Source organism: Hyaena hyaena, unplaced genomic scaffold (genome assembly GCF_003009895.1).
Source record: "Hyaena hyaena isolate Hyena2069 unplaced genomic scaffold, ASM300989v1 scaffold_314, whole genome shotgun sequence".
Classification (NCBI taxonomy): Eukaryota; Metazoa; Chordata; class Mammalia; order Carnivora; family Hyaenidae; genus Hyaena; species Hyaena hyaena.
The window spans coordinates 993,282-1,013,429 of record NW_024080947.1 but is presented as its reverse complement, the minus strand read 5'-3'; the positions used below and the strand labels follow the sequence as shown (position 1 = coordinate 1,013,429).

General features: G+C 33.6%; 1 protein-coding gene across 5 annotated transcripts in view; it reads left to right on the top strand.

The window, feature by feature from the left end:
• The window catches only part of ZEB1 (zinc finger E-box binding homeobox 1), a 197,909-nt gene that overhangs the window by 129,703 nt on the left and 48,058 nt on the right, over positions 1–20,148 (top strand). For all 5 annotated transcript variants that reach the window (XM_039248657.1, XM_039248653.1, XM_039248656.1 and 2 more), the window contains exon 2: positions 2,984–3,184. In XM_039248657.1, coding sequence (XP_039104588.1) covers positions 2,984–3,184 — 201 coding nt within the window. The remainder of the gene's footprint in view (positions 1–2,983; positions 3,185–20,148) is intronic.

Here is a 20,148-nt window from a genome sequence, read left to right as displayed (position 1 = left end):
TTCTCTATGCTTTTTCTGCTGAGACTCTTTTTTTTTTTTAAGTTTATGTATTTATTTTGAGAGAGAGGGCACAAGTAGGGGAGGGTCAGGGAGAGAGTGAATCTCAAGCAGATGTGGAGTTTGAACCCACGAACCATGGGATTATGACCTGAGCCGAAATGAAGAGTCAGACACTCGACCAACTGAGCCACCCAGACACCCCAACTGAGGCTCTATTTTTAAAATTAGTTCTGTAGATCATCAAAAGGATGGATCCAGAAACATAGGGAAGCTTGCCTATTTTCTAAGTACACTAATCAAAATAAACCATTTTCACTTCTTTTTCTCTCAGCTAAGTGACTGTGAAGCAGAAGATAGTAAGAAGCCTTAGAATAAGTTATTGGTCTTTTTTCCATCTTAGCCACTAAAATGTAGTATGTTTTCAAGTTTTATGCCACATATTCAAAACATGCTTTGGGAACATTTCCAAAATAAGTATAAATTATATGCAGTCTTTGTAGTTTGTGGTATTTGACTTATAATCTTCCATACCAAATGGAAGCTCATACTGGGGGGACAGGAAGGAGTTTTGCTAGAGTCCTAGACAATGACAGATATTCTTGAAGAGTACTTAGGGCTCCAGCTGACCCAGGCAGAATAAAACAGGGGCAGAAACTCAGGTAAAAGGAACTTAGTGAAAACTGTGAAGCATGCAAGCAGATATTTGAACCAAAATGCATATATGTCTTAAAGGCTAATTATAGTGTAATTTTCAAACCCTAAATACTGTAAATGTAAATGTAGGGTTAGACAACCGACAGCTAACAAAATTGATAATGATAATGACGGTATTAAGGCAAGTATAGCACCAGTGGCCAACCCAAGATACTGAAGAATCACTAAACCTCTTCACAAAATAGAATTTCAACTGTCTGTGTCCAAGCATAGTGACAGCTGTGGAACAGCATTTAGGAATCCTTCCCCTTATCCCCACATACAGTTGCACAATTTACTCATTGTATGACTGGAGTACGAGGAATTCCCCATGTTTCCATATCTATTTAATACGTTTTCCCTTTGACTCAGCACTTCCATCTCTACTAATATATCTGACAAATAAATTGAAGGAATGGCCAATGTAAAAATATATTCACAAGAAAGTTTATTATGACATTGTCACTAATTCTTAAGCATCACTTGGAAACATAAATTTTATCGATATAGGTGATTGGTTAAATTCTGTCTGTACAGTGAAATGAGGTGTAGATAATGAGAGGAAAATGAGAAAGCTTCCTGTATACTGAAATAGAAAAATTTCCAAGATATGTTATTAAGTGACAATAAACTAGGTAGGGAACAGTATAATGTGATTCCATAAGTGTGTATTTAAAGATAACAATACATTTATCTAGAAAATTTACACTAAATATATATGTATATAGGTGAGGTGTGCATTTCAATTAAATAAGATAAGGTACATAAAGTGATTAGTATCATGCCTACCTCAAGCATAGATAAATAAAATTTGTTGTTACTGTTATCTTTAAAGTGAGTCAAGGAAGAAAACTTTGGGGGGGAACCTTTCCTAGTTTTACATGTTTTATATTATCTGAATTCTTGTGCACTGAACATGTATTATAATGAAATTAGAAAGTGGTTTGCTCTTCGGAAAAAAATTGGAAAAAGATGTATCACACTAAAGTATTAGTAACAAAACAAAACTTGATATATTTCTTCTGACAAGATACTAAAGAATTTCTAATGTAGGGGAAAGGGTAACACCAGTACTCTTTGTAGCTGAGGGGTCTTCCTGAGATCTATAAAAGCGGTTTTGGAGATTTTTGCTTATTCATTCTCACCTTGACATATGCATCCATACTTCTGATTGCATTTCTTTCTTCTTGTTGTCAGGCGTGTGTGTGTATTTATATGGGAAGGGGGTATATATGCATATCATTTATACATTCAGGTTATTACCTTCATTTAAGAACGGTTGGAAATTTTAAGGAAGAAATGGAAAGAGTAACTGAAAGTAATTATTGCTTAGTTATCTGAACAAAGCAAAGATTTCCTTTTACTCCATTCCAAATCATGCTTAGCAAATAAGAATCACCTTGCAAATAATTGAAAAGAGGTATTCCAGTGACCATACCCAATGAGGTACTAAATAATTTATCACAGTAGAGTGATTATTACAAGGACTCTGAAGGAAAAATATTGACTGTACTATATTATTTGTTTTAGAGAATTTTATTCTCAACTGCTAACTCATGGTTCTGCGTGCTGTGGTCATTCCAAATACATATTTGTCTTCATAATGTTGGTGTTAAATTTTATTAAATTCATTAAAAATATGGGAAGGGTGCCCATTTGAGAACTTCTGGATGTCAGTTATTTTTTCCAAAATTAGACTTACATACAAACATTACTTGAATCATGCCTTAAGTAAAAATTTGGCTAAATTGATTTGATGGATTCTTTTTGAATTCCACGTGGGATTAATATGAAATGCATAGGCCCAATTGACAGCTTGAACATATCTTTCTTATGGTAAATTTGATGAGATACTGTTGAGTTATTAGGAGAGATTAACTCATTTCTTAATTTTAATGCCTTAAAGATTTGAGGTCCTAAATGTACATAAGCAGTATCACATAGAATAAACTCATTATGACTAGAGAAGGTATTTAATGTATGTGAGAGCCCAGAATATAGAACTAGACTGCTACAGTTCAGATCCTGGTCCTACTTCTGGCTACATGATCTTAGACAAGTTACTTACCTTCCTAGTTCTTGGTTTCCATTTCTGGTTTCAGGGTTATAAGTAGTAAATGATAGGTAGATACTCTGTTCCATAGGGTTGCTACAAGTTTGTAAGAATAAATGAGTTACTATTTGTAGAACACTTAACCAAAATCCCTTTTAAAATTTCTTTTTACTGAGGTGTAACCACTGATTTTTATGCTAGTTGGTTTTGATTATTTGTTTCTTGTTTGTATTACAGTTACAAATTATAATACTGTGGTAGAAACAAATTCAGATTCCGATGATGAAGACAAACTCCATATTGTGGAAGAAGAAAGTATCACAGACGCAGCAGATTGTGAAGGTGGTGTGCTGGAAGATGACCTCCCTGCAGACCAGACGGCATTACTGGGGAGCAGCGAAAGAGAAGGTGATGCTAAGAGCTGCTGGGACGATGACGGTGAGTTTAATATTCTATGTAATATTCTGGCCACTGGAGTCTTTAAAAAATATATATTAACTGAAAAGATAACTTTGATGAAAGGTTTGAAATAATATCTGAATTCGTCTACTAAATTCAATAGAAGGTATCCATTTACTTACCAAAAAGTAGATTATGAAACAGTAATAAAAGCTATTCTGATTATTTGTACAATGTACATAGTATATTGAGTTTTAGTAGCTCTTTTAACTAGAATCAAACTTTTTATATACTGCGATATAATTGAACCTACCTTTAATTTCATAATATTATTTCAAATGAAGAATCTACTTAGAAATCTACAGATTATATTTTGGTACAGTGAAATTGCAACAGAACTCAATAAAAATCCCCAAATGGATAAATCGTGGGAGTATTTTTAGTGTTTGAAAGTTTCTCACTCCCCCTCCTTCTCCCTGTTCTTTACCCCTTCTTCCATTTCCCCATATATATCAGAATCCTGTAAGTACTGTGATTCTTTCATTTGCTTTAAGTTTTTACTTAAGTTTAACATTTTTACTTTTACTAAACTAAAGCATGGTTGAGTAGAAGGATTAGTGGAAGTCACTCTAGGAGAGAGAGTCTCTCTGCTTACTTACATTGAAGATTTAACATTCCTCCTCATCTCTCAAATGAAGAAATTAGACTATAGTCTTTTCTTTCATATCTAAAATTCCTCCTCTATACTTTTTTTTAATAAACTAATTAAATTATGTTGCCAGGATTTAAATAACAGTGGTATCAAAACAGAAGAATGTGGAAATGGCACATATTGTGAATTAGAGGGGTTGTGGACCAGGAATAGGGGCGTTGTCAGAGGCAAAGAAGAGGATGCAAGTGATTACGTTCAAGGTCAGTCGAGGAGAAGCCTCCCCAGCAAGAGTTCACATTTGGGGAAGTCATCTAAATAAGAAATAAAAACCTAGGCTAGGCAGTCTGGGGACGTCAGTCAGATGTGCAGGTCCAAGAATCTGGATACTCTTGTGGAAGTAAAGGTGGGTCTAATAGTAGCACAGAGTACCAGTAGTTAATATTTCTACAGAAGGACATATTTATAGCTGACAAAAATCTTTTTTTGAAGTTTATTTATTTTTGAGAGAGACAGGGATAGCATGAGTGGGGAAGGGCAGGGAGAGAGAGAATCCCAAGCAGGCTTTGCACTGGCAGCACAGAACCTAATGAGAGGCTTGAACTCACAAAACCGTGAGATCATGACCTGAGCCAAAATGAAGAGCCACTTAACCAACTGAGCCACCCAGGTGCTCCAGGAACTTTTGAAATCATGTAATCAGCCCCTTCATTTTATAGCATTAAGCAAATCCTGCAAGAATTGGATTGCAAACGTGAATAAGACTGTCTCTGTATTGCTTATAGTTTAATTAGTGAGAAGGATAAATAAGTCACAAATTCATTACAGTTTGATGTAAGTGTAAATTTAAAGTTCTTTGAGAACATTAAGCAGGAATGTTCAAATCTGAGAGAGGAAGAGAAATCCTAGGAGAATTTCTGAGTGAAAGAGTGCTGGTCTTGAGTTATAAAAGACCAGTAGAAGTTGATTAGGTAAAGGAGAAGGAAAAGAAGGTGTTTCAAACAGAAGAAACAATATACATGAAGCCATAAAGGTTTGAACAAGTGGTGTTTGCAGAAAATAAGATCAGAGAAGTAAACAAAAACTATGAAGGGCATTGTGTGCTAAGTCAAGGTATGAACTTTACCCTAGAAGCTAGTTATGAGAACATCATTGATATGTACTTTAGAAATAAGTCTGATAGCAATATGGAAAAAGAATTTTGGAGGGAGAGAGTCTAGAGACCAGTAGTGCCTTGAGTAAGGAGGCTATTAAAATGGAGTAAATAAATGATGAGACTTTTTAACTAAGGAAATGGCCTTAGAATGAGAATAAAAGGAAGAGATTTAATAGGAATGTAGGGGGTGTATAAGATTTGGTTTATTCAGTGTGTTAGATAACAGAAGTAAGGACTGACATCTCCTAGACTTCTGGAACATAAAACCCAGAGAAATTAAATTGCTAATTTATTATCATAGCTCATTAATAGCAGAGCTATTAACCTGTTAAACTATAATACTGAGCTCAAAACTTCTGGGAGCAAGGATTTCTTATATATTTTCTGTCTGGGGCCAAAATTGGTCCATTGGTATAGTTGATCCAAAGTGTTAACATGGAAACAAGAAGGTAATGATTTTTTCTGAAAAAGGGGAAGATAGGAGAATGAGATAGATAGAGGGGGGAAAACAAAGATGAAATATCAACGAAGAGGTTTTGTGTCTGAAAGTATGTTGGGATAAGTTATTTGAACTAACTCTCTCACTGAAAATAACTAATGATGCTAGATGTAAAAAAATATATTTATTTTTTTTCTTCTCAAAAGCTTTAAAAGAGCTAGCTAGATAGTAAGACATTAACAGATAAAATCTACATGAAGACAGGAACCCATAGAGGTAAGCGGAGCACAGCATAGAAGACTCCTTGGCCTTACAGACATTTACCTAACCAAGATAATGTAAGATGTAGTTTTCAGGCCTCTGAGAAGAAACAAAGCCTAGGACCACCTAAGAGTTTAATAGCCAAGTTTAATAGCAGATCCTCGCCTAGTATGAATTACATCTTGACAGTATGAAACACTATGGTGAATTAAAAGTAAACCCTCTCCCATCTTCAGGAGTTAGCAAACAAAACTGCCTTGGCCAGGGATTGGAGGAATGGAAGATTGTCTCTGGCAAGGAGTAACACTATCTGTCTTAATTAATTTACAGTTTAATCACATTATTGTATAGCCTAATAAATCTCAATCTATAACTGAATTTAAAGTAGATACTTTAAAGTACCTATGCTGATGTTTCTGGGTGCCAAGAAGAAGCAAATCCAAATCTGTTGCAGTAACATAACATTTAAACTGGCACTATAGAAATCTTCCAGATAAGTTACCAAGAAAAGAGCAACATGAATGACAATTACCAGAAACAAAGATAAGCAGAAACTCACCCATAAAGACTGTAATTAGTAATACATTTATCTGATACAGATTATAAAATGATTGTCAATTTTCAAGAAAAAAATAGACAAATTTGAAATTACCTGCTCTGATAGAATAAAATATAACCAACAGATTTTAAGAAGAACCAAATTGAATTCCAAAAAATGAAAAATTAGAATAATAGAAATTCAGATTCAAAGCATTGATTTTAGCAAAAAGTGAACAGAATTGAAGAAAGAATTAAAGAATGGGAAGATGGGGAAATTATACTACATACAACTCAGAGAAATATAGAAAAATACAAAAAAACAGGATAAGAAACATGAAGAATAGAATGAGAAAGTCCAACATATGTCTTAATTCTAGGAGAAGAGAGAATGAACAGGGAAGTAGCACTATTTGAAGAGATAATGGCAGAGATTTTTTTCAGAATCGGTGAGGGACACAAGACCATAGACTCAAGAAGACCAATAAGTCTCAAGAAGTATAAATAAATCTACCCCTATTCACATTATGGTGAAATTGCAGAACATCCGAGACAAAAAGAAAACTCCTAAAAGTAAATTCGAAAAAGTCAGATTGTGTTTGTGAAAGTGGCAGTTCGACTGACAGCTGAATTCCCAGTACTCACAATGGAAGCTAGTAAAAAGATCCCTGCCAATATAGAATTCTATACTTAGCAAAAATTTCTTTTATGAAAGGAGGTGAAATAAGATAATGATTTCAGACAAGTTAGGAAACAGAAAATTTGTTATCAGTAGACCCTTATTAAGGCAAATTTTAAAGAATGTATTTTAGACATGAGGAAAAATATCCTTGATAGACGATCTGAGTTGTAAGAACAGAGAAGATTACAAATATATGGAAAAAATAGATACATGAATAGTATTTCCTATGAAAATGCTTCAAAAAGTGGCTGTGACTAATTTCAGATGATACCAACTTTTAATGCTTGAAAGCGTTATTGTAGATAATAGGATCACTTTATAATAAAAGATTAAGTGAAATAACAGATGAACATAAGGGAAGGGAAGGAAAATTAAGATAAAAACAGAGAGAGAGGAAAACCATAAGAGACCCTTAAATATAGAGAACAAACAGGGTTGATGGGATGAGGGGTGGAGTGGGTTAAATGGGTGAATGCCATTAAGGGGGGACTCTTCAGGATGAGCACTGGGTGTCATGGAAGAAATAAATCACTGATTCTACTCCTGAAGCCAAGACTACACTGTATGTTAACTAAGTTGAAAATTAATAATAATAATAATAATAACAAAAGATTATTTTAAATGTGTTTGTACCTAATAATAAGACCTCAAAAATATAGAAAGGGAAATAGACCATGTACAAGGGGAAAAACACAAATCTAGTCATTGTGGAAGATATAACACCTCAGTTGGTCATTGATAGAATAATTACACAAAATCAGTGAGGATATAGAAGATATGAAAAAATACATAAGGTATATAAACAATATGCTTAGTAATCACAAAATACTTTTCAACTATATAGAATATTTATAAAAAACTTTTAGAGGAAAATGTAGAGCCTTAAGTACATATTTTTAGAAAAGGTTCTGGCTTAAAGTTAATGGGTTAACCATCTATTTTTAAGAACTTAGAAAAAAGAACAGCTAAAAGTTTTTTAAATGTAAAAACAAGAAAGTAATATAAAATTGAAAACAAACCTACAATGCAAGAGGTCAGCATAGGCAAAACTCTATTCTTTGAAAAGTATTAACAACCCTTTGACAAAATTAGCCAAGAAAAACAAAAGAGAATATATAAGTAACTGAAATTAAGAATGAAAAAGAGGACATACCTAAGATTCTACAGACATTGACAAGGTAAAAGGGAGTATTGCAAACAACTGCATGCCAATAAATTTGAAGATCTGGACAAGATCCTAGAAATTCTAACCAAAACTGGCTAGGGAATAACTGGAAAACTATGTTCTAAAACCTCTAAATAAATTGAAATAATGTTCAAAATATTCCCACAAAGAGGTAATGAGGATCTGGAACAACCAAAACTATTGTACATTGCTCATTGTAAGTGGCATGTCACTTTGGAAAAGAGTTTGGCAGTTTATTATAACATTAACCCAACAGTCCCACTCCTGGGTATTTTTCCTAGGGAAATCAAAACAGGTTCACACAAAAACATGTACACTGATGCCTAAGGAGGCTCTGTTCATCATTGCCCAAAACTGGAAACAACCCACTGTCTGCAGCAGGTGAAAGAAGGAAACTATAGTACATCCATATAATTGGTCTACTACTTAGCAGTAAAAAAGGAACAACCTAAATATAAGCAACAAGTTGGAAGATTCTCAGAGTCATTATGCTGAGTGAAAGAAGCCAGTCTCAAAAGGTTACAGACCATCTGATTCCATATATTTGACATTTTCAAAAAGACAAACTGTATGTTGGGTGACAAATCAGTGGTGCCAGGGGCTAGAGCAGGGAGAGTGTGACTCTAAAGGGATAGCACTGGAGAATTTGGGGAGATAGTGGAACAGTTCTGTATCCTGATCTTGGTGGTGGTTACATGAATCTATACATGTGTTAAAATTCATAGAACCATACACTAAAAGAAAGAAAACAGTAAAATTTTCTGTATTATAATTTATATATGTGTATATGTGTGTGTGTTTGAATAAATATGATATGTATATTACTTATATATATCATAGATGTATATATTATAAAACGTATATGTTTTCTATTCTTCTATGAAGAAAATTCTAGCCCAGATGGCATCACTGGTAAGTTTTTCTAAACACTCAAGGGGCGAATAATTCCAGTTTAGGACAATGCTTCCAAAGCCTAGTGTAAGTGGAAAGATTCCCCAGCTCTTTAAATGAGGCTACCATAATCTTGATACCAAAATGAAGTAACTATAAGAAAGTAGAATTACAGACTCACTCAGTTGTATATAGGCACAGTAATTCAAGCAAAATATTAGTTATACAATATATGTATGTAAATGTGTGGGATGAAAGGTCAGAATAACACTCAAACCAGTTCAGAAATACCACAGTACACAGACTTAATGAGAACAATCAAATATTCTTCTCAACATACAGAAAAAGCATTTAGTACGTATGAATTTAGTGCATATGAACAGATATCATAAAAGCTAGCAAACTAGGAAAAGAGGGTACTTCCTTGTTCTAATAAAGCATATTTCTATAAAATCTATCACAGATATTCTACTTAATAACAAAATGTTGAAAACTTTTTTTTTTGCACTCAAGAACAAGATAATGATTTCCACTATCACCACTCTTTCCATACTTTCCACCACACTTTCTATCAACCTTTTATTTGAATTGCTACCCAGTGCAATAAGGCCAGAAAATAAATTAATAAATGTAGGGATTAGAAAGGAAAAAACACAAAACTCTCATTATTTACAGATGATCTAACTGTATATAAAAAAGAATACAAATATATTATTAGGACAAATAAGGGAATTTGATAAATTTTTAGATATAAACAATATGCTGAATTTTGTTTATTTGTATAATTTAAACTTTATACATCAGGAACTCTAAAATGTGAATAGCTGTGTTAAAACCACGTGAAAAAATTATAAATTCTTACTAGAGGCATTAGCAAATATTTCAACAAATGGAGGTGTATGTTCATGGGTTAGAAGACTCAATTTTTTTAACCTAGTCTCTAGACTCCTTTTTGGATTTCACTAGTTTTTCCATTAACATCTTCTTGTTGTTGAGGATCCACTCCTGCCAACTACATAGTATTCATTATGTCTCCTCAGTCTCAGGAGACCAGCCTTTTGCTGGTTCTCATGACCTTGACAGTTTTAAGGAGTATTGGTCAGGTGTTTGTAGCACGTTTCTCAATTTAGGTTTGTCTGATATTTTCCTCATGATTATACTGAGGGTGTGGGATTTTGGAAAGAATAACACAATGGTAAAGTATCCTTTTCATCACTTCATATCAGTGAACAAACGATAGCCACAAGCCATCGCTTTGATTTTTTTTCCCTACTAATCTCATGAACTTCATTTTTTGTTGTTTTCTTCTTTTTTTATTCAAATGTAATTGACATACTGTGTTATATTACTTTCAAGTGTGCAGTATAATGATTCAGCAATTCATTCTATTTCTCACGACATTACTGTGATATTTAACCTGGAATGTGAGAAAGAGCCAGGAGGCTCACGAGCAAAGTGAAGGAGGGAGAGATTAGTAGAAACGAAGCCAGTAAGTTAATGGAATGCCAGAACATTTAAAGGTCTTATAAGCTATTAGGAATACTTTTATTTTTATTGAAATGTGAAGACATTAGAAGAATTTGAATAGAGTAGTGGTATAATTTTATTTTTATTTTAGAAGTATGACTTTGGCTGCTGTATTGAGAATAAACTATAAAAGACAAGGGTAGGAGAAGGAATACCAATAAGGAGGTTATTCCATAATCCAAAGTGGCAGTTTAAATTGGGAAGGTAGCAGTAAAGATAGTGAGAATGTATCAAATTCTGGTTATATTTTGGAAATAGAGTCCTTAGGACTTGCTGAGGGACTAGATCAGGAATGCAAAAGAAAGGGGAGCTTAAGATGATTCCTCCAGTTGGTGGTTTCCTCCAATTGATGGTTATGTTTGGAGGGGATCTAATTGAGACATTTAGTACTCTTAATCTTGTTGGAACAAGTCCCTGTTTGTTATTCTGTCATTTGTCATGTCCATGTCCCTCCTGTCATCCAAAAATGTGGTTGAGTAGGACCAAGAACAGACCTAGTGGCATGGCACTAGCTTTCTTCTATTGTCACCAGTCTATAAATCTCCACTTTTTGAATAAACCTATTCATTTGTTTTTAATCCATCAATGTTTTCAAAAATAAATATGATATGTCTCCTAGTAATACTGTCAAAAATGGGTATGAGGCCAATTTATATGACCTTTGTTCAGTCAACCCATCCTGGATGCTCATGATCAGTTTTTATAAACACACACACACACACACACACACTTGGTAATCTATTCTAGGAAACTTTTATAGGCTAGAAATCAAATATCTCTGATCTATAGTTTACAAAAGGAAATCAGAGGCAGAAGGTGCAAATTGAATGACATTTGTTCATCTCTCGTAATCTTCACTGTTCCTCAAAGATCGTAACAAGGTCAGTGATTTATTTTCAAATGATTTTATATTTTCTGAAAATATTTTATATGAGCCAGGAGACCAGGTTCTTCTGTATCATGACTTCTCTATCCTGAGTTTTGATTCTCTTTTGCTTCATGAACTTAGAATTTCTGGAAGAGAAAATCAAACTTAATTCTTGTAGTTTGAGGCTAACCATGGGATTTGAGCCTATATTCTTTAGCATGACAGCTATGTATTGTCTTTCTAAACTTGATTTTGCACCACTCTCTTTGTCCAGACTCATTGATTCCTTTAAACCTTTGTATATCCTCTTCTGTCTCCCTGGCATTTCCTTCTCTTCCTTTACTGTCACCTCCTCTGTAAACCATTGCCTGAACTCCATAGACACAGTAAAATTAGCTTTCCACAAATTGTTCATAGCTTTTACACATTGATTATGATTGACTGATCACTCTGTTTCACTAAAATAATGATTGAGAGCAAAAACTGTATCTCATGGGTCTCTATCCTTCACCACTAATACTGAATCCATATTATATGACTAAACAAATCTCTTACAAATGAGTGAATGAGCTAAGATACTTTCCTTTTTTTATTTTTAGTCTTCATTTATTATACCATCAATTTCAAGAAAACAGTGTTTCCCCTCCTTGCTTTCCTTAGCATTTTGAGAGCTTCAGTTTTTTGGGTTATTTTTTTTACTTTTTTTTTTTTAATCTTCCTGACACTATTTGGACCTTACATTTTCTAAACTCATATGTTCATCCTTGGTTATGTGGCATTCTTTCTGTTCTTTGTATACCTTGTATTCTTTATATACTTTTAAAATATGAGATACTTGGAAATTCCATCTGTGAGACACTTTTCTTTCTTAAGAAACATTTCTTATATAAAATATGAATAGAGATTAAGTTTTTGTGGCCCTATATAAGGGATCCAGGAAGAAATAAAACAAGATAATCAAATAACCCTTTATCAGTTAAAAAAAGAAAAACTATTGAGACTTCTTCTAGAAAGATGGAGTAGATACTTTTCTATTCCTTCTATTAAGTACAGCCAAAATCTCAACATTACATATAAAACAAATATAATATTCTGAAAGGTAGATAGAAGAAGACAGACATGCTAGGGACCTAAGGACCCAAGGAACAGGACTGCAGTGAGTTCACAGCGATTTCTTTTTGTTTATGCACCTTCTTATATATCCCTCATAGATCAGACTGGGTGCTGGAGAATCAACAAACAAAAACCTCAACAATTGCCAGTAATGGGACAGTGCCTTCTTTCTCACAGGAAACCTGCTAAAACAGAAGATTTAAATAAGATTGCATATCTTTGTCTCCTTATATAATAACTTAAATGTCCACATTTCATTCAAAAATCATATGTCATATGCAGAACCAGAAAAACTTCAGCTTACGTAGAAGAATCAATCACCATACACCAATACTGAGGTGACAAAGATGTTAGAAGTACCTGACATGGATCATCATGGAGTGCAGGCTTGATCAAAATGTTTCAACAAACAATTATGAACATGTTACAACTAAAAAATTACAGTCTCAGAAGAAGAAAAAATGAAGATTGAGAGTAGAAATAAATGAAATAGAGACTAAAAGATACTAGAAAAGATCAGTGAAACTAAGAGCTGGTTCCTTTAAAAGATTCATAGAATCAACAAGCCATTAGCTAGACTCACCGAGAAAAAAAGAGGGCTTAAATAAATAAAATCAGAAAGGAAAGAGGAGGTTACAACTAACACAAAAAGAGACAAAGGATCATAAAGTGAATACCATGAACAATTAAATACAACAAACTGGACAACCAAGGAGAAATGGAAAGCATATAGTCTTCTAAAACTGAATCATAAAAAAAAAATAGAAAATCTAAATAGACCAAATATTAGCAAAGAGAGTCAGTTAGTAATCAAAAAACCCCAATAAACAAAAGTCCAGGATCAAATGGTTTCACTGGTAAATTCTACCAGACATTCAAAAAGTTAGTATTTTCCTGAAATTCTTCCAAAAAATTAAAGAGAGGGGAATGCTTCCAAATTTATTTTACAAAGCAAAGATTATCCTGATACCAAAACCTGACAATATAAGCAAAAAGGAAAATTATAGGCCAATATCCCTGATGAACATAGGTACAGAAATCCTCAACAAAATATTAGCAAACCAAATTTAATAATTCAAATACTGGGATTTATTTCAGGACTGCGAGGATGGTTCAACATCTACAAACCAATGTGATATGCCACGTTAGCAAAATGAAGAATAAAAATTCAGCGATCATCTCAAGTATGCAGAAAAAGAATTGAAAAAGTTTAGCACCCATTTATAATAAAAACTCAAAAAGTGGATGTAGGCAGAGTATACTTCAGCATGATGAAGGCCATACATGATGAGCCCACAGCTACAACATCATACTCAATGACAAAAAACTATAAGCTTTTCCCTTAAGATCAGGAGTAAGCCAAGGATGCCCACTCTCACCACTGTATTCAGCATAGTATTGGAAGTTTAGCCGGAGCAGTTAGGCAGGAAAAAGAAATAAAAGGCATCCAAAGTGGAAAGGAAGAAGTGGAACTGTCACTATTTGAAGAGTACATGATTTTATATATATAGAAAACCCTAAAGATTTAACCAAAAGTTAACCAAGGAGGTGAAAGACTCGCACTCTGAAAACTGTAAGACATTCATAAAAGACATTGAAGAAGACAATAAATGGGAAAATATTTTGTGCTCATTAATTGGAGGAATTAATATCATTAAAACATCCATAGGCCCAAAGCAATATACAGATTTGGTGCAATCGCTATCAAAATTTTAATGGCATTTTTCACAGAAATAGAAAAAAACCATCCTATGGTGTTCATGAAACCACAGAATATCCCAGATAGCCAAAGCAATCATGAATAAAAGAAGAACAAAACTAGAGGTATCATGCTTCCTGATTTGAAAGTATACTACAAAGCTATAGGGATCAAAGCAGTATGGTATTGATGTGAAAAACACACTCCTAGATCAGTTAGACAGAAGAAAGAGCCCAGAAATAAACTCAGAGATATATGATCAATTAATTTACAGGAAAAGAAGCAAGATTATATGGTGAGGAAAGGACAGTCTCTTCAATAAATGTTTTGGGTAAAACTTGACAGCCACACACAAAATAATGAAACTGGACCAATCTAAACATCACACACAAATTACACACAAAAATTAACTCAAAATGGATTGAAGATTTGATGTATGACCAGAAAAAAAAAACATAGGTGGTAAGCTCCTTGACATTAGTCTCATTTGGATATGATTTTAGAAACAATGACAACAAAAGCAAAAATGAACAAGTAAGATTATATCAAACTAAGCCGTCTCTACACAGTAAAGGAAACCATGAACAAAATAAAAAAGTAACCTGCTGAATGGGAGAAGACACTTGGAATTATATATTCAATAAGGGGTCAATATCCAAAGTATATGAAGAACTCATACAACTTAGTAGCAACAACAAAAAAGCAGTCCAATTAAAAATGGGCAGAGGATCTCAAGATGGGCCCACAGGCACATGAAAAGATGCTCAGCAGTACTAATCATCATGGAAATGCAAATCAAAACCACAATAAGATATCATTTTATATAACTGTCAAAATGACTATTCTCCAAAAGACCCAAAAAATATTGGCAAGGATGTGAAGAAAAGGGAGTTCTCATACATTGTTAGTGAGAATGTAAATTGGTGCCGCCACTATGGAAAACAGTATGGAGGTTCCTTAGAAGCTTAAAAATAGAACTACCATAAAATCCAACAATTCCACTTCTGGATATTTATCTGAAAAAAAGGATAACACTAATTTGAAAAGATGTATGCACCAATAGGTTCTTTGCAGCATTATTTACGATAGTAAAGATATTGAAACAATCTAAATGTCCATTGATGGATGAATGGATAAAGATGATGTGGTGTATCTATATGCAATAAAATGAAACCCAGCTATAAAAAAAAGAATGAAATCTTGCCATTTGTGACAACATGGATGAACTGTCAGAGTATTATGCTAAGTGAAATAAGTCAGACCAAGAAACATAAAATATACGATTTCACTTCTATCTAAAATCTAAGAAACCAAAACAAACAAACAAAACTCACAGATATAAGAAAAGTTTAGTGGTTGCCAGAGAGGACAGCAGGGGAGAGAGGGGGAGTCGTGTCACAGTTGATAAAAGAGATCAAGAGGGTACAGACTTGCAGTTTTAAAGTCATAAGGATATAATATACAACCTGGGAACTGTAGTCAATAATGTATTACAAATTTAAAAGTTGCTAAGAAAGTAAATCTAAAAGTTCTTACCAAAAGAAAAAAGTTGTAAATTTGTATGATGACACACGGTTATCAGACTTAATGTGGTGATCATTTCTCAATGTGATGATCATAGGGGTACACACATATCAAATCATTTGTATACCTAAAACTAATGTTATGTCACTATACTTAAAGAAAAAAGATGGAGAAAGATACAGTCCTGCAGTCTCTTTGTTAAAGTAGAAAACCTAAAGAAGCACCAAATCATTTCAAACTGAAAAATATAATAAATACAAATTTTAAATTCTGTTTGCAGACTCAGCAGTATGAAGGACAGAGGAAAGAATCAGTGAAGTTGGAGATCAAATTTACCCGATTTGAACAAAAGAAAGAAAATAGGCTGAAAAAACAGGACAGAGTCTGAGCAACCTGTGTAGATATAATGTTTATGCCATCAGAATTACAGAAAAGAACAAGAACGGGGCTGAAAAAGTATTCAAAGAATCAATAGCTGGTATTTACAGAATTAGGCAAATGACATCAACCTACACCCTAAAACGGGATAAATCCAAAGAAATTTATGCCAAGACACATCATAGTCAAACTCCTGAAAACTAAACACAAAGAAAAATTTGTGAAAGCAAAGAGAGAAGGGATACCTTTATCTAGAGGAAAAGTGATTTGAATGACAGCAGTTTCTGATAAGAAACTGTGAAGGCCAGGCAGAAATGGGACACTTCAAATGCTGAAAGAAAAGAATTGTCAATCTAGACTTCTCTATCCAGAGAAAATATCCCTCAAATATGGAGAAGAGTTCAGGACATTTTTAAGTGAACGCCATTTGTCACCAGCAAACCTACCCTAAATGAATGGTTAAGAGAAGCTCTTTAAGCAGACAGGAAAAGGTAAAAGAAGGAATCTTGGAATATCAAGAAGAAAGAAGGGAAAGGGTAAAAATGTGGGTATATACAGTATAATTTCCTTTTAGGGCTTTCTTAATTATGTATGATGATAAAATAGATTAAAAGTATAGGTAGATAAAATTAATGAAACGCAATAAATATTAATACCTATAATTGATATAATAATTATAATTCATTTATGTACAACCTACATAAAAAGTTATATATAACCAAATTTTATGGTAAAGTTGATACCCAAGTCATGGGATATTTAGAATTATATGTTGGTTCTTACCTCAACATAACTATTTTCATTTGAGTCATTATTGTTCAACATATATTGTTTTAAAGAGCATATTCTCAGACACTGAAAATACTTAAAACTCCTAGAAAGAAAAGATATCCTCCAGTTGAAGATATACTTCTTTCATAAATAAACTAGACTTCTAAATCTATATAAGTGCTAATTTTAGGTTTTACCTTACCTAGTTTGAAAAAATGAAGTTTATATGTGTCATACCATGTTCAGAGCAATCTTACCTATCCAAATAGAGCAAACCAGTAAACACAAAACTGTTCCTTTGATAAACAATTTTTGCCAACGTAAAATACCATTATTAGCCCACTGAAAATCACAAATCAAGATAATTCTGGCATTCTGTCAGTTACAAAGTATCCTTTCCCATTGTGGGAATTTAAAATGTTTTTGTGAAAATGTGCACAACAGCTTTGCAACACTGCCCAGTGATGCAACCAAGACTTCTTGCTAGAATACTGATCCAAAATCCTCAGTAAATTAATGAATATCAAAGATAGTAACTCTTAATAGTTCATTTAGTTGGTTACCATTAAGTCATGCATTTATGCATTAGTCATGCATTCAGCTGAAAGTTTATGTAGTGGGGCTTCAGATCCAGAGAACTTCTACCCTTGAATTGTTTTATGAGCTCTTCAACATGCTCCCTGTGGCTAAATTTGAGAAATGAGTCTATCAAATTGTACATGGTTGACCAAACCAACCTACTCCTGAAGCAGAAAGAAAACTTGAGTTACTAAGAGAGGAGCTTGCTCTAAAGGGCAGTCAGCCTTTACTGTTTCAGTTAATTTCAGGTTCTTTTCTTTCATGAGACATGTCTGCACTGCTCTCTCTTCTTGTGTTCTTTCTTGAGCATTCCATTAATAAACAACTACCCGAAGTGAAAACTAAAGAAAAATAAAAAAAGTATAGGGTGTTTTGGTCATATCACTATAAAGAACTTTAAGAAGACATCAATATGTAAAATTTCCTGCCACTGAAAAAAGAGATTAGGAGTGTGTTTTGCTTAAAAAATAGAATAGCTACAACTTAGGTTTTTAGAAGGCAAATTGCTCAATGAAATGTTTCCTTTCTAGTTATTTGAGGGTGACCAAGAAACAGTGAAGCAAGGCCATTCACTGTCACTTAGCTAATGGAAGCCACACTATTTACACCAGTGAGTTAAAGACTTTTATGGAAAAGGAGAAATCATAGAGAAGAAAATGGTCAGTGACGTTTAGCCATGCTAGAGACCAGCGCATGAAACTGATATTCACAGATCTGTAGCATAGTGTAAATCAACAATCTAAAGTACATTTGAAAATACAATATGCCATTGAAATGTTAATTATTTAAGGAGTACCTTTAAAAAGCTATTCTTAGCTGTGAATGAAATCTCGAGTTAGGATAATATAGAAGAAGCAATATTTTTATTGTAGATATTTAAGTAAACTAGGACATGTTTACTTTAAAAAACAAATAAAGCTAAGTTAATTAAGTCCTATTGTTGTACAATACAATGTACTTTAAATTGTGTGTGCAGGGAAGATAGTACAACTTGGCAGTGCTCCAGCATATCTACATTCATCTTATAAGAGTTTCTTGTGGTTCAGCCCAAGACTCTCATGCTTCTGTCAGTTAAACGTTTTTAAATATATACACTCTTACTTTGGAGACACCTGTTTTATAGTCCTCTCATAGTTTTAGTTTTTCAAAAGTATATAAAACTAATCTGATAATATAAAATATTGTTTGGTATGTTAGTTATTCCTTGTTTTTTTTAATTGATGAGCTGAAAAAATGATCCCAAGCAACAGTGACTTAAACATTTTTCTGACTTGAAGTTTTTTTAAACTCTAGTAGAGGCTAAAGCCTGGGATTGTGATGCCTCCCGTTTTGGTTTTCTTTCTTCAATATTACTTTGGCTATTTGGAGTCTTTTGTGGTTCCATACAAGTTTTAGGATAGTTTGTACCAGCTTTGAGAAGGTGCAATTTTGATTGGGATTTCATTGAATGTGTAGATTGCTTTGGGTAATAATGACATTTTAACAATATTTATTCTTCCAATCCATGAGCATGGAATGTTTTTCCATTTCTTTGTGTCTTCTTCAATTTCCCTCATAAGTTTTCTATAGTTTTCATTGTACAGATCTTCTATTATCTTTGGTTAGGTTTATTCCTAGGTATTTAAGATTTTTTTGTGCAATTGTGAACTCTAGAAATTTACATGTTTACAAAACTGCCAAGGCAATGAAAACTTCTTTATAATAAAAATGTTTAAGATCCTAATGTTACCCATAGCAAGAAGGCTTTCCTATGCATTCCTAGGTTATAACACAACACTATAATCTATGCAAAGAATACATCAATTACTATATAGCTCAACATTGAACCATATTATACTTACCTCTCAAGATTCAGTTTAACCTCCTCTTCAGAAACTTTTTTTTATTTTTTAATGTTTATTTTTTATTACTGAGAGAAACAGAGCATGAGTGGGGGAGGGGCAGTGAGAGAGGGAGACACAGAATCCAAAGCAGGCCCCAGGCTCCGAGCCATCAGCACAGAACCCAACATGGGGCTCGAACCCACGAACTATGAGATCATGACCTGAGCCAAAGTCGGATTCTTAACCTATTGAGCCACCCAGGTGCCCCTTCAGAACCTTTTTCAACCAAAGGTAGTGTGTAATGCCGAAAAAGCTTAGCACATGGTTCCTACTCTTCATCTCACTACTGTGTCTCTTGAGTTCCACTTTTGCATCTATAAATGAAAAAACCAGCCCAGATGACCACAGAGGTATTTTTTTTACTGTGCTTATAAGAGAATCCAATTTCATTTGCACTAAATACACACCTCTAATATGTAATTACCTCTAAATGTCTAAGTATTAAGAGATGACACTAATGAAGGAATTTGGGTTTTTCCCACAATGCTGACCCTCAGTTGTACACTCTCTTGTCTTTAAAATCCCAGTCAAATTTGCTACCTAGATCACAGTGTTGTACAGTTCTTTTTGTCTTTAGCCTTATGGTATATATTCAAAATGTTGTTTTCCAAAGTTACTTAGGCTATTTCTTATCTTTCCCACCTCTTTCAGTGTGTTATACCATTCATTTATAGTACAGTTAGTTTTGTTTGTCATTGTTTGTATTTCTTATTTCCATTGTCCTTGTCTGTTTAGTGATTTAAACTACTTTTGTATTTGTGTATGGGAAACGTTTTCATGGTTACATATGTAAGCTATACTCCCCCATGCCTAAATCCCACCCCATTTTCCTCTAGTTAATAAATTTGTTTCTTACAAAG